This window comes from Anarrhichthys ocellatus, unplaced genomic scaffold (genome assembly GCF_004355925.1).
Source record: "Anarrhichthys ocellatus isolate YVR2014 unplaced genomic scaffold, GSC_Weel_1.0 scaffold16, whole genome shotgun sequence".
Taxonomy (NCBI): Eukaryota; Metazoa; Chordata; class Actinopteri; order Perciformes; family Anarhichadidae; genus Anarrhichthys; species Anarrhichthys ocellatus.
Genome location: NW_022280046.1, coordinates 517,878 through 540,081, shown reverse-complemented (window position 1 = coordinate 540,081; position 22,204 = coordinate 517,878). Strand labels below are relative to the sequence as shown.

At 41.3% G+C, this 22,204-nt stretch overlaps 5 protein-coding genes across 6 annotated transcripts; 1 reads left to right on the top strand and 4 right to left on the bottom strand.

Moving 5' to 3' along the window:
- Positions 1–151: 151 nt before the first annotated feature.
- ess2 (ess-2 spliceosome associated protein) lies at positions 152–3,601 on the bottom strand. Its single transcript, XM_031855983.1, has 10 exons — positions 3,220–3,601; positions 2,870–3,038; positions 2,676–2,759; positions 2,350–2,519; positions 2,051–2,168; positions 1,808–1,938; positions 1,601–1,703; positions 1,368–1,477; positions 1,164–1,279; positions 152–1,046 (listed from the first exon to the last, which is right to left on the bottom strand). Exons 1-10 carry the CDS (start codon positions 3,367–3,369, stop codon positions 767–769), a joined length of 1,431 nt encoding a protein of 476 aa, XP_031711843.1. The 5' UTR covers positions 3,370–3,601; the 3' UTR covers positions 152–766.
- A 4,491-nt stretch (positions 3,602–8,092) lies between these two features.
- LOC116388299 (transcription factor Adf-1) lies at positions 8,093–12,125 on the top strand. The gene is made up of 2 exons (XM_031855996.1): positions 8,093–8,318; positions 9,599–12,125. The coding sequence occupies exons 1-2, from the start codon at positions 8,189–8,191 to the stop codon at positions 10,291–10,293; spliced, it is 825 nt and encodes a 274-aa protein (XP_031711856.1). The 5' UTR covers positions 8,093–8,188; the 3' UTR covers positions 10,294–12,125.
- Positions 10,499–13,046, bottom strand: rnf185 (ring finger protein 185). 2 transcript variants are annotated; one of them, XM_031856007.1, is made up of 6 exons: positions 12,805–13,046; positions 12,412–12,430; positions 12,203–12,315; positions 12,018–12,072; positions 11,623–11,740; positions 10,499–11,543 (listed from the first exon to the last, which is right to left on the bottom strand). In XM_031856007.1, the coding sequence occupies exons 1-6, from the start codon at positions 12,981–12,983 to the stop codon at positions 11,449–11,451; spliced, it is 579 nt and encodes a 192-aa protein (XP_031711867.1). In that variant the 5' UTR covers positions 12,984–13,046; the 3' UTR covers positions 10,499–11,448. The 2 variants fall into 2 exon arrangements, with proteins under 2 accessions (XP_031711867.1, XP_031711866.1); XM_031856006.1 differs by having other exon boundaries at positions 10,499–11,546; positions 12,805–13,044.
- A 458-nt stretch (positions 13,047–13,504) lies between these two features.
- On the bottom strand, positions 13,505–15,441 carry LOC116388295 (chemokine-like receptor 1). The gene is made up of 2 exons (XM_031855991.1): positions 15,361–15,441; positions 13,505–15,242 (listed from the first exon to the last, which is right to left on the bottom strand). The coding sequence occupies exon 2, from the start codon at positions 15,226–15,228 to the stop codon at positions 14,215–14,217; it is 1,014 nt and encodes a 337-aa protein (XP_031711851.1). The 5' UTR covers positions 15,229–15,242; positions 15,361–15,441; the 3' UTR covers positions 13,505–14,214.
- A 3,713-nt stretch (positions 15,442–19,154) lies between these two features.
- On the bottom strand, positions 19,155–21,712 carry tmem119b (transmembrane protein 119b). Its single transcript, XM_031855995.1, has 2 exons — positions 21,484–21,712; positions 19,155–20,644 (listed from the first exon to the last, which is right to left on the bottom strand). The coding sequence occupies exon 2, from the start codon at positions 20,626–20,628 to the stop codon at positions 19,783–19,785; it is 846 nt and encodes a 281-aa protein (XP_031711855.1). The 5' UTR covers positions 20,629–20,644; positions 21,484–21,712; the 3' UTR covers positions 19,155–19,782.
- Between the last annotated feature and the right edge of the window lie 492 nt (positions 21,713–22,204).

Sequence of the window (22,204 nt, the reverse complement as noted above, 5' to 3'; positions counted from 1 at the left end):
CCTAATGCTCATTAAAACTCAACAAAAACACAATACCAGACTTATTTAAACACAGTGTGACTCGGACTACATTTGAAGCTTTGTTCACCCACCAGTAGGAGGAAGAATAGATCTATTAAGGATGTCAAGGTATTCAATTCTTTTGTAGACCTTTTCTTTGTCAAACGTGTCCAGTTTTTATTTTAGAGTTTAAGAAAAAGGTTGTACAGATTTATAATGCTGAGCCCAGCTCTGCCTGCACATTTTTTTTTCCCAATATAGGGAAAAGAGAAACACATTTTTCTTCATTTTAAACACCAACACAATTGTTTGACATTGGGTTTGAGTCATTTCTATGATGCAGAGACACTGAACATGTCATGGCAGCATGTATGGAGAGCTGGGCAACAGCTATTGGATGAAATTATTAAATATTGGATTAGAAACAGCTACTGGATTCTATGCATATATTTACATCATTTAAGCTGCTGTGTGTCACGGATACCAAACATTTGTTAGAGTGGATACAGCTGTACAAAAATCTATGAAACAAAATTAAAATAAGAACATCAAGTTGTACAATATAATTTGAACACTGTATTTAGCAGGGACCTCTATTAACCCGTCTGCTCAAAAATAGAGAAAACTTCTTGAAAATGCTTCAGTCCTGTGTGCATTTCTTTCTCCAGTCATCCGACTGAAAGATGTGCTCTGGACAGTTCAAAATCAAGTTTTCCACGTAACATATCTGTTTTGTACAATCCCAGCAGAGAACAGCTTCTCTCACTCAGAAATAATCGGCGGCTTTCCGTCTCTTGGGAAGTTGCAGCAGATTGTCTGTCAGGGACGTCAGGTCCTGAGAGCTCGGCGTCTTGACTTTAGTTGGCGTTGGCGTTCCCGTGGGAGTGGACGGGCCGCCGAAAGGAGACTTGCAGCCGGGGACTTGATGTGAGGGAGACGGGGTGTAACTCGCCCGTAAAGCTTTGTCCGTGTATTTGCTGGATGTCCGATTTACGAGCCTCTGCAGGGCGGGGGTGAGGGCTGGGCTCAGACCTTTAGGAGTAAGACTGCAACAAAAAAAGTTCAGTTAAGAAGAGTATCCTTGTCCTTCACAACTGCACTAATGAAAAGGAATCAAGCAGCATGGAATAGTTTAACAATCAAGAGGGCAGGAATGTCTTTACCTTGCAAGGTTCTCCGTGACCTTTCGGAACGCCTCCTGTTTCTTTGCGCGGTTTTTAGCGGCGGCTTCATTGGCCATCTTTAAACCCAGCCTCTCTCGTCTTCCTGGTTCTGGAATCTTTTAAAACACATATTCAACGTCAACATTTTACAACAAAAACAATCAATGATTAACAAAGAGTTAGCTGCCGCTGGAGGTTCAGTACCTTAAATGATGGACCATGATTCCTCTCAATATACGGGCTGTCTGATCCATCCAGACGGAATGGGGTGCTCTCAATCTCACCCCAGGTCATCAGAGGCGACTCAGCTACACCTGAGTGGACAGAAACGGCTTTGAGATCTCTCCTCCAAATGTAAGAAGGTTGCTGAATGAGCCATACAAGGCACACACATTTAGTTGGATCTGTTCTCAGGACTGTTGCTGAGAGCCACTCACCAGGTGCTGGAGATGGCATACTTTCAAAACCATATCCATTTACTGTCGGGGAGTCGTGTGGGATGAGCTCTTTCCCATCAGGTCCTACTTTACCCTGTTTGAACTGGACAGAAAACACGACACATCAGCTACTTGAATCAACGCTTTTATTCAACTGAAGAATAGACCGCCACGTATCAATGTTTTTCATACATTCTTATAACATACCTGTGCATTGAGGGCTGCCGCCTGCTGAATCTGGCTTTTGTTGAGAGCTTTGCTGAATGGGTCTCCAGCAAAGCGCGTGTTCTTGTGAATGACCTCCCGCGGCTTCTTAAATAGATCGTCGTCTTTAACACCTGATTAAGTGAAAACACACGAACATGTATTTTTCTTTCACAGTGAAATTACCTCCAGTAGGGATTAATGCCACATAAAGAAAAGAAGGAAATCCACGTTTGGCGTTCTTACCCTCTGGATAATACATCAAGGCGTTCTTCGCTTTGTACTCCCACGTCTCCAGTCCAGCTTTGACACATTCAAGTGCTGCTTTCTCTGCCGATGGTAACATAAGGTTCTCTTCGTGGCGCTGCAAAAACATCAGAAGTGTTTATAAATGTAGTCTAGGGGTGTACCGATACTTTAATAGCTGTCTGACATAAACATAACATGCACCAATTTGGTCAAAGGGAATGTTATTTTCACCTGTAATCCAAACATATCATTCCTTTGCTTTGAATTGAATTTAGTTTAACTCTGCACACACATACCTGTTTGTATTCAGCCTCTGCCTCATATAACCAGGAATGCCTCAGCCTCTCCTTGTCCTCTGCCAGATCCATGATCTGCTCAAAGGATGCGTTATCCTCACTGGTATTTTTAGCGAGGAAGCGATCCAGAGCGGGCAGCTCTTTCTCTTCCTTGTCATCATCCTTGCTCTCTATAAGTACAACATCAACAGGAATAGGGTTAATGTACTTGTGAGTATTTGTAATTGCATTCGTTAGGAGAATTACGGACTAAACATGGTTTCAATAAGACACAGATCTGGCGTGTGTTGTCTGTTCATCTTCATCTTAATAAAATAGATACTTACCCCCGTCTAAACCTTTACCGCCATGACTGGAGGAGGGAGACCCTGAGCGGCCCAGTGGTGTCTCAAAGCTTGCAGGTGTCACATCTTACATACAAAGAGGAACAAATGGGAAGAAAATAGGCGTGAGGTATTCTGTAAACAAGGTATAACAACATGAAAGTGCAGTGGTCTATTTTACTCCTCGTACTACTCACAGGGTGCAGAAGATCTTGGGGTAGATTTGGTCAAGGACGATCCATATCGGATGGATATCTCTCTCATTCTTTCTAGGTCACCAGTTTCCTCCGCGTCAAGGTAGTCCTTCTGCGCTTGCAATTTAGTCACATCTGGGAAGAAGTCCCTCTGGATGATCTTTTCTAAACTCTGTAGAAGTAGACAGTTGGGTTTATTTGACTTTGTAATGTTGGTACAACAACAACAACGACGAAGAACAAGTGTAGAATTGACATGTATATCTCAGGTAAGTCTGGTATTTTCATGGATGCCTTTCTGTTGTCTGTTGACCACCGATAGTTCGTCACTAATTGTCTGGTCATGTATCTACCTCAATGTACTCCTCTTCGTCGAGGACCTTTCTATGCAGCTTCCCCTTGTCGTTCTCCTCGGGATGTTGTTGTAGGAGAGCCATTGTTGACACTGTGACAGGGACAAGAGTCCCGCACAACGCTCTCCTCACGCTCGCGCTGCCCTCCATTGTAGACCGTTGTTAGCCTGCTAGGCTAATGGTTTAGCTTCAACGAAAAACCGCGTCTGAATCGAAACGGAATGCGGCTTTATGAACACCGTGTAAGTATTTAGAGCGAACAGTTTATATCTAGAAATCTAATACTACGCGAACATCACTAACTGTTACGTTAACTAAGGTTAGCTACCGTCGGCTAACTTCAGAACCAGCGTACAAACAACGCACTACGTAAAGGCTACAATCTGACGTTTTACGTCACCGGAAGTTTACTGCCTCTCAGGAAAGTTTCAGAATAAAATAGAAAAGGACATTTCCGGTATAATAATAATAATATTAATGATATTCATATTTATTATTATAATACTATTTGTAGGTGGGGATGGGAGATGACTTCTTGTTTAACTTTTAGAATAATCTAAAGTTAAAAAGTTGTGTTCTTCAGTGTAATCATAATATTTTAGAAGAACGTGTTTTTGTGTTCTTAGGTCAGATAGGCGGCATTGATATTACTATATATACTATTTGTAAAGGAATCTGTGGTTATATTTTATTAAACATACATTAAATACATGCTTGCTTTCATTTTTTAATATTAACAATAATACTACTACTAAAAAATATTCTATAAAGATAAAATAACTATTTAAACAATAATAATACTGCTATAAAAGATGATGTATCTACCAGGCAATAGCCAGAGTTTCACTCTGATCCCTGTTATCTACCCACACAGAATAATTACTATATACTGTATATCCTAACCCAAAATTGATCATGTGATCCCCACTAATAATCTCCTGAGCCCCCAAAAATGTACGAACTGATTATTTTCTTACACACAAAACTGCGTGTAAGAGTTTTTGAGCAAAAAGTGAAAGATGTTCAAATACAGTAAAATAATGAAGTTCTATCCTGACGTGTTCGCTTCATGTCAGCTTTTAAATTGTTATGATGCCCAACTTAGATGTGTTATAGCTTGTGTAAAAAAAAATAGTTCCTCCTCCTCTCTCAAAAGAACTTTATTTATTCACAAGGACACTTTTTTTCACAACCAGTGCAAATGATAGCAAATTCCAGATTCCAGATGTATCTCAGATTAGTATTAGCATATACTGAAAGTCCTTTGAGCTTGCAATCAACCAGATTCACAAATAGGCTACAAAACTGTCACATGATCTGACAGATACAATATAGCAATAATATAGCTATTATATAGCAATAAAAAAATCATTTTATTTATATAACTCAAGCTCACACACATACACGGCTCTCTTCTTTCTCACTGTTGTGGTCCATATAGTACAAAGTTTAGTTTTCCGTGTCTCCCACACAAAATGATATTCTTTTCTGACGCCTCCACTTTGCTCTTCGGTTTTTAAACCAAACCTACCGTTGAAAAAAAATCATGTTATTTAGTTGTGATTTTTTTTATTTGGCACATTATATATTTACATTTAAATAAACAACAACATTGGCCATCATTATCAACACAGGCATATAGTTATATATGTCAAATTGATTAGAGCGTAGGTGAAATTTAGTGCTATCATAATAACACTGAAATAAAGTGTTTAAACTTGCACACATCTTTAGGAATGGCCCATCTTCCATTAGCTGGCACAATATGTTAATAAGTTGGAGCAGTCTGAAACATATCTAACCCTGTATCACTGTGAAAACATGACTATTATTTGTTGAGAGGCTGAAAATGACAGGCTTACCTCTACTCTTTCTTCCCTTAAGTGAGTATGCTGTGCTAGTTTCTCCCGTGTGGTCACATCTGGATACTGGTTTTGCAGGAACAGCTCCTCCAGTGCATCCAGCTGCTCCTCTGTGAAAATAGTGCGATGACGCCTGGTCCGCCTCTGCACCTGACCGGGCAACTGCTCCTCCCTGTGAGCATCTCCCAGCCTGCACGGGTCTGTGAGCATCGCTGGGGGCCATCCGTACTGACAGGCTGCAGGGAGGAGATCTGATTTTAGGTGAGGGTGCAAAGTAAACGTTACCGTTACCAGTTTAAAACGTGTCAACAGAAGTGACTCTTCTCATGAAGAGAATGGTTCTTGGTCTTACCTTCATGAATGAAATCAGCCTGGTAAATGTCTCCACAGTGGGAGCAGTAGCAGCAGCACAGGCAGGTGTGATGCATAGCCTCCATCTGACCTCCGACAGGACTCACTGCCCTCTCTTTTAGTCCAGCGCCACTTTCTCCACATGACCATCTGTCTCCATTAGTGTTGGGATAATTGCTCAGTATGTTTTCAATAGTGAAAGGAAACTTTTGTCTCTCTATCCTGATCAGTCCATCCATCCCCAAAGAAATTCCAATAAAACACAAGCTGCAATGATCGCAGGATATTGACACACACAGTTCAGGCTCAGCTGCTCCTCTGCTTCTCCTCTCTGCACAACGGTGTGTCGGGTCCTTATAGCGAAATTGGGAGGCAAAAAAGAAAAAAAAGAAAGTAAAACTATAATCCCCCCTGTGGACCAGACACATAAAACGGTTGAAACTTAATTCCTAGCTAATCTGGGCAGTTTTGTGAAGAGGTTAGGGAGGACGGCAGATTCAGTTAATCTTGCCTCTTTCCTTTCTCCAAAAGAAATCAGATTTCACTGCATAAAATGAGAAGTGGAGAGCTCCTAAGATCCTTATTGTTGGGGTTTTAGAGAAAAGGGGATTGCTTGGTATTAGAAACCTGGATTTAAAGATAAAGGCTTTTTTTTTTTGGTGTGGCCAGAGACTTGTGTTATGCTGAATTTGAGGATTAGCTCTGAAATTTATTTCATAATGTCGCTTTCCCATTTAGCTTTATCAACGAGTGATCAGGCTGCACTGACAACAACAACACTAATTAAGCATACTAATTACACACAGTTGGATTATTGACTCATCTTGCTAGCGATGTGTGGTGACACTAATAGATTTGTATGTGTTATTACTCAGTACAGACAAAACCAAAAGCGGTAAGAGTAAATTCAGAAAAGGGTTACCTCCATGTGGTTTGTATTCACAATCATGCGTCATGTGTCTTATCTGTGCGGTGCAGTCTTTCATCCTCACTTCTCTGACATTGTCCACAGCTGATGTAAAGCTATTACAGGTTAAATTCATCCCCCGCAACAAATCCTGTGATTTCATACAAGGTAATACACCTTCTTTTTTCAGAGAATTAATGGATTTCCACAATCTGTCTTAAGCTCCTCTTATAAGGGCTTTTGAAAACAGATAACAATAAACACCATCCCATCCTTTTCACTTGGGTTTAATAGCGTCCGGATTGTTGATGTATAGTTTGCGGAGCATGTGAGATCGCAATCTAGCAGATATTGTGCTCCTCAATAGAAGCAATTTTATCACATCCACATTGGTTCAACCAGTTAAAAATTCATTACTGGGGATTAGAATGATAAAGGTTCATTTTGTTGTTGTAAGAGCAATATTTGGCACAAGAGGTAAAGTTAAGAAAAGCCACCACCGCCCACATGGCTGATACAGTTTTTCTAGATGTTTTGCAGAGCTGCTTGGATGGCTCTCTTCAATTTAAAGTGATTTTCACCTGTAAAACTGTGGCGCATTACTACCCGACCAATACACAACCTGAAGCGACAAGATGGACAAAACTGAGCAGGCCCCGAAACAAAAGTCAACCAAAAAACAGTTCAGATAAGGTAAGAAGACACGAGGTAAAAAACAATTGAAGACAGTAGGCTTATATTTCTGAAAAACATTACATTGCTATAATTCCAAATTTCAATTGATAAAGGGCACACATTAAACCAGTACAATTCAGACAGCAGACACAGTATTACAAATTCTCTTACTGATGATAAATAAACAGAGAACCCCACATGGCATCAGACTGTTCCCATGTGAACAGTGTCTCTGCACAGTGTCTCTGTTCTTTGCTGGCCCGGGGCCCAAATCCTCCTGGGGAATCACAGATTGCAGCTGTGAGACCAGCACATGCAGAGGATCAACCTTCCTCCCTGTTTACTCCAGACTTACTTATGCATGAACTGTTGAAGGCTCAGAAAATACTTGTCAGATAGTGATACTTCTAATAGCTGCATTAATACAAATGCCATGTTTCTCTCTCCTCGTGCCCTCATTTATTTTGCCTATAGAATCTGAAAATGAGCTCTGGGATCTGGTGCGTCATTGTCGGGCTTCAACATCACCCTGCAGGCTCTATGAACTAAGGGAAATTTGTTTTGTTGAACCAGTATGTTTATGGTTCCGATCTTAAATTCAACCCTTAGGATTTCTGTTCTATTATGTAGAACTATGTTTGTATTTAGTTGTTCGATGCAACAAAATCCATTTTAACAATCGTCACATCATCACATGAATAGCCTGCTTCACAATTCTGTCTCTACCATCTTAAAATGTAAATATCGGTGCGTACAACAGGGAATTTGAAAAGGTAAAACATGTGTGAAATGTAGGCTTGGTGTGACTTACTAATTATTAATTAAACTGCAAACAGATTCCAACAATGAAACCATTCTATTTTAGATATGTCATGCAGAAAAAAAGATGTTTAGGTTTATGTTTGCACCCCAGGGTGCTAGCTCCAAAAGCTGAAATGACTCCTGTCATCCTGTACCTGCTTGTAATGGCAAAAAGCAGCAAAGGAGGCCGATGCAGAGTCGTGCGCCCCCCTGCGACAAAAGACTACAATGCCCACCGTTGAACGGCGGAGCGACACAGCGCGGCAGGCAGTCCGCCACTCGCGATAACTCGCGTTGAGGCAGCAGCTGGGCGGAAAAGGCGGGAGAAGGCTGCCGCTTCCGCGTCCGCGCACAGGCACAACACTGGGGCAAAATGGACGATAAGTTAATATTGGCCGTATTTAATTATCCAGAGCTGTACAATGTCACTTTACCGAATTACCGCTGCACGGAAAGTCGGGTGAACGCGTGGAGAAGCATCAGTATCATACTGGGTCTCCCATGTGAGTATTTGATTGTTTTTTGTTTATCACAACTTTACCAGCCAGTTATTTCCTAGCCGACGTTGTTGCGGACGATTAAACCCGCATACACAACAAATCATCATGTGCGTCTGGGAGTTAGAGGTATTTTAATCATGTCTTGCAGGCAATTTGAGGCTTTTTTTGTTGTTGTTTTGTGGTATCCGCGCGAGTACAGCCTGGTGGTGAAGGTGCAGCCGCGCGCACCGTGCTAGCGGTAGCAGCCGCAGCTCGCACGCTGTAGGCCGCGCTGCACCGAACGGCACGGCACGGTCCGGCTCTGTCACTGCGCCGCCGGCCGCGTGTCTAACACGGCACGGCGGAGGAGGAAACATGCGCAGCGTCACGGACTGCATTTACCAAGCTTTCCGACTCGCTCGTAAACGCAACGAGCGCCATATAAAACAGGAAGCTTGTCGAAGTGTCGTGGAAGCGGCGGCAGAACCACGGAATGTTAAAAGATAAAACATGTCGGAGCCAGGCCCCCCCCCAGCCTGACATATATTCAGAAACATGGAGTCATGGTGAAATATGACGAGGCAGCATATAACACGGATGAACCAACAGTGACCTCCAAACAAGACTGACATTAAGATAATTACCTCGAGCCTTTCTTTATGTGACTTTTTACAGACTTAAAGACAAATCATTTATCCACATTTTAACTTGGATAAAGTTGTGTTTTTGCTATATTTTTTTGTATACCCTTTTAAATGTTGCATGCATTAACCAATACACTGCCTGGCCCTTTAATCAGGTAGAATACAAACATATAATACAATACAATCCAACAAATCATATAAGGCACATAGTCTATATAAAGAGGTGTCAATTCAACTAAATGATGAGTTCAGTCTAAGCCAAATAGCACAGCATATAATCATCAAAACATTCTAATGTTCCAACTCATTTGTTGGAAGAATTTTTGTTATTGTATAGTAAATTAAATATATTTGGGTTTTGGACCAGAACAAGCAAACTAAACATGTCTGCTTGGGCTACAGACAGAACAATGACTCAGCAGAAGAGCATGTTTCTCACAAGACATTTCAGTGTCTGCACCCATCTAACATCTGTGCAGCAGACTGCTCACCTGCACAACATTTTTGAGAATGTATTTTAGGGGGAAAATAGTTTTTTAAAGAATTCAAATTAATATGTGGTAAATGTTTTCATTTTGTTGAATGCCTAGGTTGCTGACTTTCCATGTTCATTGCATCTTTTTGAGATTTCTTGCCCCTAACACTGTTTCACTTTTCCAGCCGAGGAGTGTAAAAGAAAATGGAAGAACATGAGAGACCGGTACTTGAAGGAAGTCCGGATGGAGATCAAAAGCAAGAAACAAGGAGAGATCATGCAAAGCAGATGGAAATATAGACAACTAATGAATTTTATCGCCCCCTTCACTGGATCGAGAAGTGGACTGGCGGACATCTGCGGTAACAACGGCGATGACCACGATAATCCTGACAACGAATCCGGCAGTGTCGAGGGAGAAACCTCGTCATCTGAGGCAGTCAAGACGCCGCAGTCGGCCACGAAGGCCCCCGCAAGTCAACCCGACCTCAAGCCCCAGGTAGCATTCGTGACGCAGATCCCTCAAGACACACAGATGTCCCTTCTGGCCAAGATACCATCGAGCCCGCAGACCGCGGCCATCAGCAAAACTGGACGAAAACGGCGCCTGATGCAGGAGTCTCTTTCACCGTCTTCTTCTCAAAGCGCACTGTCTCCCACCAAGTGGCTGGTCAAAGACAATGGATCCTCCTTTCCCAGCAGGCCGCGGGACGAGGACGAACTGTTTCTGCTGAGCTTTGTCCCCGCTCTGAAGAGGCTTGCGCCGCAGAAAAGGTGCGAGACGAAAATAAAGATCCAGCAGATTATGTATGAAGCAGAGTTCAACGTTGCACAGTCCGCATCTCAAGAGAAACAGACGACGCCGTCAGCGCAGGACTAGGCCACACGGACTATTTTATACTTTGTGCTTTATAAAAACCTCTTCCACAAAATGACCAAAAATATATTTTTTTTTACTGTACATCCTTTTTGAATGTGAAATTCTAACAATGAAGAATAACTAAACTTGATTTGCATATTTAAGTATGGCTCGCGAGCAAAGGAAGCCCTAACATATTTACACATTAATAGGACAACAGACAGACTATGATTAACATCTTTATTTACATTGTTTTACTGTCAAAGTGAATTCACATTTAGAAAAGTGGTTTCACGTTGAAACAATCTTCATTTAAGTAATTATTCTTTAATAATCTATAGTATTTTTACATTTAATTACAGTAATAGAGCAAAAAATAAAGTATTAAATGGTGAAAGGAACACCATTTCATAAATGAACTGCTGACATGCATCAACACATTTCTTTTTAATCTGAACTAAAATAAAGAGACATTTGTTTTGATTTTGGTCAATTTTTGATGATCATGTGTAAATTTGTAAGGTCAGGTGGAGCTGGATTAAAAACTAAATTGTTAGTACATTAGTGGTCAGAGAGACAACATGGAGCCACACGCTCGTATTCAGAGTAACTCAGAGATGTTTTGCAACAAATAAAATAATTATAAATACAGGCTGAAAGGAAATAACCATATACAACATACGGGTTTAGAAATCCAAATTGATGAGCACAGAGCACTGGTTGGTCTTTTGTTTAGCAGAGTATATCTTTAAATACGGTGATGGTACCAAAACAAAACTCAAAAAGAGACCTGCACATCCTGTATGTGTCTGATCAAAACAACAACAACAGAGAGACAGACATGTTGAAAAGAGCAGCATGTAGTTTGAAGCCAGTAGCTGGTGGAGTTCAGGTGTCTTGTTTTAGTGTGCTGCTTTTTAAAGCAACTGTGTTAATGAATCAAAACTTTAGGCACCCACATTCATGTGGTTCACTTTGAAAGTTGTTATCTTGGGATTAACATCCAAAAACCGGCTTCATTAAACTCTTACATGGCTTTGTATCAAGAAAACAAATAAAATGAATGAAGTTACCAGAAATGAAGCAGAATCACATTGGTGCAAACCGTGATGATGTGTTATAAATTTGCATCTCTGTCAAATTATTTGGGTTGTACTAAGAAGTCTTTCAGTGTATTTATGCAATCAGCAGCCAAAACATAATGACCAGAGCGACAAACAGGAAGAGTCGAGACAGAAACTGTTCGTCCGTGTGCTGCGGTGTCCCCGGAGCTGCTGTTTGGGAAATTGTTTAACATAAGTTATTTAATATATTGTTGATAAAAGAGAGATGATGGTGAAACAGAAATACCTGGAGGTGGTCTGCCGTCGTTGATGTTAAAAGCCGTCGCAAAAATACCAAATGGAAAGGCACCGATTCCAAAGGACATTTGGAAACCTCCATCTCCGAAGCCAAACCCTTGGAAGCCCTGCGGATCATGTATTTCATCATTTACACGAAGACGAGTGAGTGAGATGTGACGCAACAATCCGTGAAATTTGCGATCATTCTCAAGAGACGTCTGCACACCTCGGCACTTAGCGTCTAATAAATCCCAGAGGGAAATGTTCCTTATGTTAATGGATAAAACCTACATCATCCTCTGTAACGGTTTCATCATGAACGCATGTCAACAGCGGACACTGAAGACTACATACAGCCGCCAACTTTTTACTATTTAAAGTATACTTGTACAAAGTACTTACACCACGGTTTTCTGGCTCCGGCCTTTGTCCTTGTGGTCGAGGCGGGGTTCTTTCTCTGTAAAACAAAACCACGTTTTGTAAAAAGTCATGCATTTATAACAGCTTTGAAAAACCCATTTAAAGTTAGATATTATGTGTGTTGTGATTACATAAGATATTAAGTTTAGAGTCACTGAAGAACCCACCTGGGGTCTTGTTGACCGGTGCTTCCTCTTCCATATAAAGGGATTACTTTGTCTCGGCTGATGCCCGCTTTACACACGGGACACACTTGTCGGTTGGGTCTGGTCTCCAACCACTGCATGAAGACAAAGAGACACTTAGGACCTGACCCGTCTGCTTCAGTTAAAAACTATCAATAAGAATGTGTGTCATGTGAAAACAGACAGCTTACCTGATGCAAGCAAGGCCAGCTGATGGAGAGGAGGTGAAAAGTAAAGTAAAAGTTGACAAAGAAGAGGTTTGATTAGTAAAAGATCATGTAAAATATACATTTACTGGGAAAAAAATGGCACCCATGTATCAGGTGTTCACGAATGAAAACAAAGCATCACTTCACTAGTGAAAGTTAAGAGTGAGCACAGCTTCTAAAGAAAAAGGAAGAAAAAATGGCTTCCTGTCAAAGGGATTCAACTTCTCTTTGAAAATGAAGAACTAACTTGTCTCTCTCCTGTAATAATTTGTGAAAACAAACATTGCATTGATTCTAGAGAAGCACTCATATGCCTGGTGGTTAGACCTGGCTTAGTTAATGCCCTGACTAAATTAGATGATAATGCTTTCTTACCAGAAGAGGTGTCCACACAGGCTGATCACTGCGTCCTTAGCGGTGTCCAGACATATATTACACTCGAACGTGCTGTCCTGGTTGCCACTGTCGGCCGGAGTCGAGCTGCTGGATCCGGGACTTGTGTTTTCAGTGGCCGCAGTAGAGCCCGGGGCTGGAGGGGGGGCAGCCGTGGCCATTTAAAAACAAGAGGTGGGGGGGGCACCCAGCACTTCAGAATATTCAGAATAAGTACATAGGGAGGCCCAGTGTTTGGGGGGGGTTATAGCTAAGAGAGTAGACGATGAGAGACTGAGCGTATTACCAATAATTATCTCAAAAAAAGGAGTCAAATCGAGTCAAATCAACCGACTGCTAGCTAACGCTAGAGCTGCTAACGTTAGCTAGCGGATAAGACTGAGGACAAACAACTGTTATCGTCAGACAGATTAGCCGACTACAAAGTGACAAACGGCAAATACAAAACTGCTAATCCAAAGTGTCGTTCCGAACGTGGTTTTCTAAGTGAAAATCAAAAACTTGTAGCGAGAAGTTGCGAGATATCCTTACGTTTGGTTGCATCACACATCCGCAGCGTTAACGTTAACCGGTAGTACATACTGGGGGAAGGCAGGGGGCGGGGCCACAGATGTAGGGGATGTTCTGTTGCTCTCAGTTAGGCCTATCAGGTGCCCACGACAAAGGATCCACCAATCAAACATCAGTATTTATTAAAAGTTTTAAACCATGAATGAACTACTTCCTTCACATATATTTTTTCCATTTTAATCTAGAAATTGAATAAGAACATGTTTGATATATTCAATTTGCTTAAAATAAAACAAGTAGAACAATAAAATACAACAGTAGCCTCCTATTGGCTCGTAGGGCTACATTTAATCAAAGGAAAGTTTTACATTGACAGAATTTACAGAATAGAATAAAGTTACAACAAAGTAAGTATATCATTCATTAGTTTACTTTCTTTTGAAAATGTAACTATGCATCAATTACTAATTACAAGATTAAGAATACAGGTATTTGTTCATTCCAGTGTTGTGATGTTGTGACTGTGTTTTAGTTCACAGTCTCTAAACAACCAAATTCTAATACATTGTAAAAGATTAATTCAATTTAATTCAAAATAGTATGCTTTACTTGTTCTACAAGAGGCAATTTAAAGCAAGCTGGTTTGCAAACATAACAATAAACAAGCAATTCATTCACACTCACAATCCAAACACAAACGAAAAATGTATGATTAAAGTCTGTGGCTGATCTATAGCTGACCAACACAGTCATTGATACATGAATATACAGTATACACAGGTAAAACATGCCATGACATATGATTTTGTCAACATCACCCCGCTCTATAATCATGTTCTGTATTGTGAAATACTCCTTGTCATTAATGACAAAGGTTTCAACTTAATTTTTGCCAATTTCCATTGACTTAGACTTTGAGTGATTGAGACCAACTGTCCGTAAATCCTCCGCCATTGCTTCTTCTATCCTTGATGTCAAAGACCTCTTTAGGATTTGTTTAAAGTCATTACCAATGAACACATAGAGAACTGGGGATATGAAGCTGTTTGCTGCGGCCAGGGTGGTCCCCACCTTCAGGCCAGTTTTCAGTACTTCCACGCTGTGGTTCTTCAAGTCTGACTCCGAAAGAACAAAGCTATGATAGGGGACCCAGCAGATGAAAAATGACAAGATGAGTGCCACCATGACTTTGTAAGGCTTTGTTGACTTCATGGTCAAACGTCTCAGCTTCACACAGAGCACCGAACTGCAGAACACAATCACTAGGAAAGGAATAAGGAATCCGCAGATGAATCGAGTCAGGACCACCGCCTTGTGTCTGGAAGGGCCCATGTAACTGGTGTGGCACTGAGTGACTGAGCCGCGGACCGTGGTTTGTCTGAAGATCAGCGAGGGCAACGTTAGGAGTGCAGAAAGGACCCACATGAGGACGACAACTCCAAATGCTTTCCGCACCGTCCGGTGGTTATGTGACCACACGGGAAAAGAAATCATGATACAGCGATCAACACTGATCAGAACCAACAGAAACACATAGCTGTACATGTTGAGAAAGAGGGCAGAGGAGGTGACCTTGCACAACACCAGTCCGAACGGCCAGTGTGAGGTGATCATGTAGAATACTTCCAGGGGCAAAAAGGCACAGAACAAAAAGTCTGAAATGGCCACACTGAGGTACCAGGTGGTGATGACGGTTCTCTTCATTTTCCAAAGACAAATCCAAATCACTAATGAATTTCCTACAAGGCCAATAACCGATATAAGGATATTGATTGCTACCAGAACATGAGACAAAGAAGACTGTGAACTTCCGAAAGGTAGTTCAGTTGTGATGTTGTTGTTGTCAGATTCATTGTCTGGAGTGTAATCCTCATATTCAATATAATCCACATCCATGCTGGTTACTCTCCCTGAAATATGAGGCGCAATATCTTTATTTACAAATACTTACACATAGATGATCACCACAGTTCACAATTGTCATCGAGAAATTATACTTTTTTCTATAAAATGTACTCATGTACTCACGTTATGTCTCGAAGCAGAAGCAATCACTTTAAAGTGCTGTCTTTGCTTCCTGCTGGGTGCAACTTCTCACTTCTGTTTCTTGGGCAGTGTTTCTGACGAAAGCAGAATCAGAATTGATATGCCATGGAGCAAGTGAGAGTCTGCCCTCCTCCCACTTACAAAAAACATATTTTATTTATTTTGGGTGAGACTATTTTCAGCTGTTTGAGTAGTTTAACTTAATCACAGAGGTCAAAACAACCACAGCAAATTATAATAAAGGTCTTACACCGGCCTTTAAGTAATCTGTTGCAATATCACAAAGGAGATCCCCTTCACAGCAAGAGACAAAAGCACCAGCTGACATCCCTGAACCAAGGGTGTGCCCACAACATTTTACCAGAAATGTACAAAACTTCGGTCAAGGCTGTTAAATCTTTTGTTGTAACTCAAAGAGAATGATTTTTTTTACTATAGATCTCTATCAAGAAAAATAAAAAGTAAAATATAGAAACATACACTCCATCCTGAAAAAAATCCCACATCAGATGTACCCATGCTAAGAAGTCACAATTAAAACAAATGTATGTGATAGCGAGCGTGCACTTAAAATATAGCACACATCTGTTCCCTGCTTGCTTTTAAAGCCAAATTGAGCATTTGTGAATATAAACATCCCTAATATGACTCACTTAAAAAATAATACTATACATAACTGACTAATAATGTATTACTAATAATAGTAATGCACCTCTTTTAACTTTAATAGCAGCATATAAACAGCCGATGTCTATTAAATGATTAAGAAAGCCACAATAAATGGCAGGAAGAGAGAGAAATGTATGCCTTACAGATTTTTAGACCTTCAATCAAACCTTTCATGTCACATTTTACGCTGACAGTGTTGTTGTAAGTTCAGTTCCCTAAAAATCATATGATGCAGTTATGTAACAGAAAAAAAGCTGAGTAAATAATTTTTCAGTCAAAGACTAATCACAAGGCAAGCAACTAACAAATCTGTGGGATTTTGTTTTCATAAAAACAGTCAATACTAATTCTCTGACGTCCATTAGTTTCATATGTGAGTTTTTAGATCTGTTACTGAACTAAAAGTAATAATACCATAATGTAGCCTACAATACACAATTACAAGTAAAAGTCCTTACATTCTCAGTTTGATCTAAATAAAATACATAATTATTATCGGTGTAATAAAAATATCTAAAGTAAAGGTACTTGTCATGCAGAATGGCCTACTTTGTAATCTGAATATCACAATGCAGTGTTGTTATGTTATTATATGCCTTCTGCGTTCATTTGAAGTTTTTAAGATAACTGCTGATAATTGGCTACATTACAGTACGTTTGACCAAGTACTGTACTAAGTACAATTTTCAGGTATTTGTACAAGGCCTACCTTAATAATTGCAATGTAATTTATACTGCTTAAGACATTTGAAGGCTCTGGGTGGTTATGTTGGGTACTTTTTAGATATTTTTTACTAATCGATTAATCAAAAAAAATAATTGGTTGCAGCCCAAATTTAAATAAAATATTTTCTCGTTAGGTTAATGACTGTTTACCATGGGGGTACTATATTAGAAAAAGATGTTTACCCTCCGCTGTTGCGCGTACACTGGACATGCGCAGATGTGATTGTTTTCGCCCCTCCCCTTACAGTGACGTATCCGTCTCGAGGCATCGCTATATCTTCCCCTCTATCAAACTGCGCCATTCTCCTTGACTATCAACATGGCGAGTACCGTGGCTAACAAGTGTCTCAGTCCTCTGGCTTTCATCACCAGGAGGCTCTCTGCTCCAGAGTTCATCACCCAGTGCTGCTACCACAAGAAGGTAAACATCTTTAGTCCGTTTCAGCGTTACTAAAGGAGGCCGGGGTCAACGCGTGCTAGCTGCTGTTTGGCTAATGTTTACAAATAATAGCATTAGCTTCAAGTAGTTCTAGCTTAATAAGAGTATCAGGAGTATTTAAGAGTGGTGACATGGTTAAGGTAATTAATTAAATGGAGCTGGTTAACCATGTAGCTAGTTTTTTATATGTATGTACAAATACACAAGGTTACATCACTCTGGTGTCAGGGGTTAAATGTCGCGTTTGGTGGTTATGAAACGTTAGCACTTTAGGTAACACTAGTTAGCATAAATTGTGTCATTCCTGCTGGTCAGTAAATTTGAAGACTTCACTAATCTGGCCCTCAGGGTGGCCATTGCCACCGCTTTAATACTTTAATCACATCCGATTAATACTCTTTAAGCAGTGTGATATAAACCTGCACATGTTCTGTTTGTGTACCTTCATCTTGAGTTTGCAGCATCTTAACACAGCATCCTTCTTCACCTGTAAGATCATAGAGATGTTTTATTCTACACCATAGAATGTGGATCACTTACTTTTGAGAGCAAACTTACTATAATTCTAAATATGTGTATGAAATGTAGTCCTTCTGGGATGTTTTGTGATACAAGCTGAGCCACTTCATATAGTTTGAATCAGAATGACTCGGCAGGAATAAGGGGGGGGGGGGGGGCTGGATGCAGGAGTTGATTTAGTTGACAATCCTGTCCTAATCTGTTTATTTCAATGTCTCTTGCGTAACGGTTAATACTTGTAGTTGTATAACAGTGATGCTCAAGACTCTCTTTCTGACTGTAGTAGAATACAAACCCCCTCCCAGGATGCTGTTGTTGTTTTACTTCATCACATTTATGTCAGTTTGACGCGTTGTTTTCGTTCCTAACAAAGTATTTCCTTTTATTTACTCTCTGAAGGTGGTGGATCATTATGAGAACCCAAGAAATGTCGGCACGTTGGACAAACGCTCCAAGAATGTTGGGACCGGTTTGGTGGGTGCTCCAGCCTGTGGCGACGTAATGAAGCTCCAGGTATGTTTGTCGCTAAGCACGGATGGATTACACCCTTTTTATACACACAGACATTAAGACCAGAATTATACCAACAAAGTTAAAAGTTGTTCTAGTTCAGCATTGCCATGAGGCAGTCATTTCCCATTGGGCATTTGAGTAAAACTTTCATTTTGACAGATTGAGGTGGACGACCACGGCAAGATTGTGGATGCCAGGTTCAAAACCTTTGGCTGCGGCTCTGCTATTGCCTCCAGCTCTTTGGCAACTGAGTGGGTGAAGGGCAAATCTGTGAGTTAATGCAGTACAGAAACTTCTTTCTGTGTGTCATGTGTTGCTTTTCCTATTCTTATTAATTCTGCTCTGCTCATATTTGATCATTTACTGAAAATTTGTGGTTAATCTAGCTGTGTGCTTTTCTCTCCAGGTGGACGAAGCTTTGCAAATAACAAACACTGACATTGCCAAAGAGCTCTGTCTGCCACCGGTTAAGCTTCACTGCTCCAGTAAGTTATCAGGGATTTGTTCCTTTCCAAACTTCTCCACACATGTATGTGTATTTAACGGATCTAATGGTTTCTCATCAGTGCTTGCAGAGGATGCCATCAAGGCTGCCCTGGCTGACTATCGCCTCAAGCAACAAGATGACCGGCAGGAGGCAGTCGGAGCCAGCAGTTAAATGGAGCGTGCTCACTCTGAGCCGGGGGCCACTGTTTGCGTCCTGATGTCAAGAGGAGAAGTAACAGTAGTCCAGAATCCTCACGTTCCTGCAGTATCGATGAGGCACACCTAGTATGTTTATGACCAGTACACTATTGTCATCCCTTAGTGTCACACCAGGCTTTATGTATTAGTCTGTGGTCCTTTTAACTTCGCATACTGCGTCTTCATAGCCTGTCATGTAAACGCACAATAAACACTGTTTGGGCTGTCGGTACAAAGGTGAGCCTTATTTTTGAGATTGTTATATTTTAAGATTTTGTGCTTGGGGAGAGTTTAGTTTGAGTGGTGTGATGGAGACGGGGATTAATGCTAAAGGCCGTATCCTATCTGCACCCTAAGCACTGAACTTTTGATATGCAATGAAACAAAGTGGCTTGAAACGATGAAGGGGTCCACTGGGTTTAAGTGTAATTTGATTATTTAGCAATAAAAGCATTCTGAAACCAAAACATTTCTCAGTCTGTTTTTCTATACTTTACTAATCTTGAACATGCAAAGTTACTGTTTGAATAAACACGGGACCATACCACACAATGTTTACATCTATGCAGGAATATTGAAGGAATTAGATGCACACTGAGCGAAATGTATTTGACAAAGAAATATTTTATACAAGATGTTAGTGAAGTTACTCGATGTTTATAATATGGTATGAAAGATAATCCAGTCAAAGCGAAGTAACATTTCCCTGCACTGAATATACATACACAAACTCACAGGATTGGAATTTAGCAAGCTTTCTGCATTTCTCTTGATAAATCTTTGCTTGACAAATTGCTACTCATGGATTCAAAGTGTTAAAAAACAATACATTCAGGTCACAGTGTTCAGAATAGTTAGAACGCAGTTTTGTCTCCTGCGATCAGCTGAAGTGTAGCGGAGTCATTGTGAATATGCAGAGAGGACGGCCGCAGACTCCTGCCAGTTAAAGGTTCCCGTGAATCATCTTCCTCTGGAGGATTGAGCTCAAGGCTTGCTCCTCCTCCTGCTGTTACAGCTGCACATGCTTCACTGTCAGGAAGCCCACACAGACCCTTTTCCTCAGGGAGACTTGGTAGCTGCTGGTCCAGGATGCTGCCATCTGGATGAGAGCTGTCCTCAGGACTGTGGTCTGCTACTTTCTGACTGGGATCACTTCCCTCTGCAGCATCAACACATTTATTTGGGGTGCGCAGCCTCTTGGCAGCCCTCATAATGTCTGCCTGCAGCTGCTTGTGAGAGTCCACCGCCTCACTTTCCTGCTCGGGAGCAGCTTTTTCTGGCACTTCATTAAAGACTTTAGCACCTCCGCTTTTGTCCCTGTGATCCACGTACATTTTTGAGGGGAAAGAGGAAGGGTAATAGGCATTGACTTTGCGCCTGCGGCTCATGATAATTGCCCCACAGATAAGAAGGAAGACGAGAAGGATGAAAGAGCCTGCAACAAGGATAAGGAGCATGTTCTCCTCCAGAAAGTCCACAACTCGATTCAGAAAGTCAGTTTCCACATGGGTGGGGCCAACAGGTGTGGTTTGGTACTCAGAGGAAAGGTTGCTGGTGGGCGGAGAGGAAGTTAAGATGCTGAGATCTTCCTCATCTGTACTTCCTTCTAGAATACTGTAAAAAGGTAGAGGTGTGGCCAAGCTGCTGCTGATGCAAAACACCACACACAGACCAATCAGATGAAGGCCCATCGGTACCATGGTTTCCCCTCAGGATCTGTAAACGACAGTCAGTAACTGAAATGTCAGTGTGAAGACAGTTTGTGCCACAATCATGTTGAGAAGCAATGAGCCATTGGGTGAAAACTGCCATGAACGCATCAAACCGCCAGTGTTTTATACTATACTGAAATGAGTCGACTGTTTACACATTCTGCACAGCGTATAGAGATAACAATGTAATGTAAGAACAAACTTACCCCATGGTATTGGCTAACAAATATATTTTTTAAATACCCAAACTATCTGTGGTTGTCCCACAAGGGGTATATTTTTCGTTTGGGTGAGCTGGCCCTTTAACACAGCTTTAGTTATTTATTTGGATCACAATCAGCTCACTGCTCAGTCTGTGTGTCAACTGGCCGCAGCTCTCACACTTTAATTCTTATTCTGCTCCATCTGTGTGCAAGATGGGCAACATGAGCCTCTGCTCTCATCTGGAAAAAGGGGGTTGGGAAGATTTTTTGTTTTTTTTAGAATTAATCACCCCCAAACCAAATATACATGGCCACACATGCCTGTGCACATAACACCATGGTCATATGCACACACGGAATTAATCTTCACCCGATCGATTTTTTGAATTACAAAAATGGGAAAAAGTACTATGACCTAGATTCTGTCTTCGCTCCACTGTGATGTCTAAAACTAACCTTTTAGTTGTCATGGCTTTAGGCTACTTCCTCAGGCTGGATGCTGCTCTGAAGGCATCATGATGCTGTCACATCAGCCACTTCAAATCGACATGTGAACTAACATCAAGAAAACTCAAAATGCCCAAAGAGTGAGCAACATCCAAAGGAAAAAAACTCTGAAATGCCAAAACATTTTACTCACCATCCACTGCAGCAGAAGAAGTGTGTCTGTTGAAGTTTTCTCTGATGGAGGATGTGTGAAACCAGTCTGGCGAAAGTGAACTGAGCGAGAGAGAGAGAGAGAGAGCGCGCACTGCAGAGAGTTGCAAATGCTCTGTGAGCCACACTACTTCTGCAGTTTCAGATTTCAGGCTGGAGGTCGGTCTGGTTAGTGCAACAAATTTTGTTCACCACGAGGACAAATCCCTCCTTCTGCCTCTCCACTGTTCTCCTCCCCCCTCAGCTTCCTACAGACTGTCTGGGCTCTCCGGCCTGCACACAGATTGTTCTTGTTAGGTAGAAGTCTGTAACGTGCTGTGGGGGCAGGGACCCTCTCCTCCAATCTCCTGTGTGGCTAAATGGATACGCAAGGCTAAAACAACACCGGCGGAATGAACTAAAACAACTTTACAACAATAAAACATCACAAGCAAACCCTGAAACATCATCATCTGCAACATGTGTTCTCTTTTAGCTCTCCATGATTTCCGTAGAAAGAGCCTCCGATTGACAGTCTGGCCTTTTCGTCAACCTCAGCCTCTGACACTGATGACTAACAGCAGGCCTGCTGGGGTGAAAAGAGTCAGAGAGTAGCAGCTTGTAAGAGTGACCAGCTAATGCAGGAAGAGGTTAATGTTTCCTGTGCAGACAGAACACCCGTAGCAGTCAGAGGGGGAATTTCACTCCACGGGCAAGCAATTAAA

Bases quoted from the DNA above. Each gene is read 5' to 3' on its own strand.
- LOC116388299 (XM_031855996.1), top strand. From the start codon at position 8,189: ATGGACGATAAGTTAATATTGGCCGTATTTAATTATCCAGAGCTGTAC. The intron at 8,319-9,598 runs GTGAGTATTTGA...TCACTTTTCCAG, and splicing joins TATCATACTGGGTCTCCCAT to CCGAGGAGTGTAAAAGAAAA.
- rnf185 (XM_031856006.1), bottom strand. From the start codon at position 12,983: ATGGCCACGGCTGCCCCCCCTCCAGCCCCGGGCTCTACTGCGGCCACT. The intron at 12,073-12,202 runs GTGGGTTCTTCA...TTTGTTTTACAG, and splicing joins ACCGGTCAACAAGACCCCAG to AGAAAGAACCCCGCCTCGAC. The intron at 11,741-12,017 runs GTAAGTACTTTG...CATGATCCGCAG, and splicing joins CGGAGCCAGAAAACCGTGGT to GGCTTCCAAGGGTTTGGCTT.
- LOC116388295 (XM_031855991.1), bottom strand. From the start codon at position 15,228: ATGGATGTGGATTATATTGAATATGAGGATTACACTCCAGACAATGAA.
- tmem119b (XM_031855995.1), bottom strand. From the start codon at position 20,628: ATGGTACCGATGGGCCTTCATCTGATTGGTCTGTGTGTGGTGTTTTGC.
- ess2 (XM_031855983.1), bottom strand. From the start codon at position 3,369: ATGGAGGGCAGCGCGAGCGTGAGGAGAGCGTTGTGCGGGACTCTTGTC. The intron at 1,704-1,807 runs GTATGTTATAAG...TTTTCTGTCCAG, and splicing joins CGGCAGCCCTCAATGCACAG to TTCAAACAGGGTAAAGTAGG. The intron at 1,478-1,600 runs GTGAGTGGCTCT...CTGTCCACTCAG, and splicing joins TATGCCATCTCCAGCACCTG to GTGTAGCTGAGTCGCCTCTG.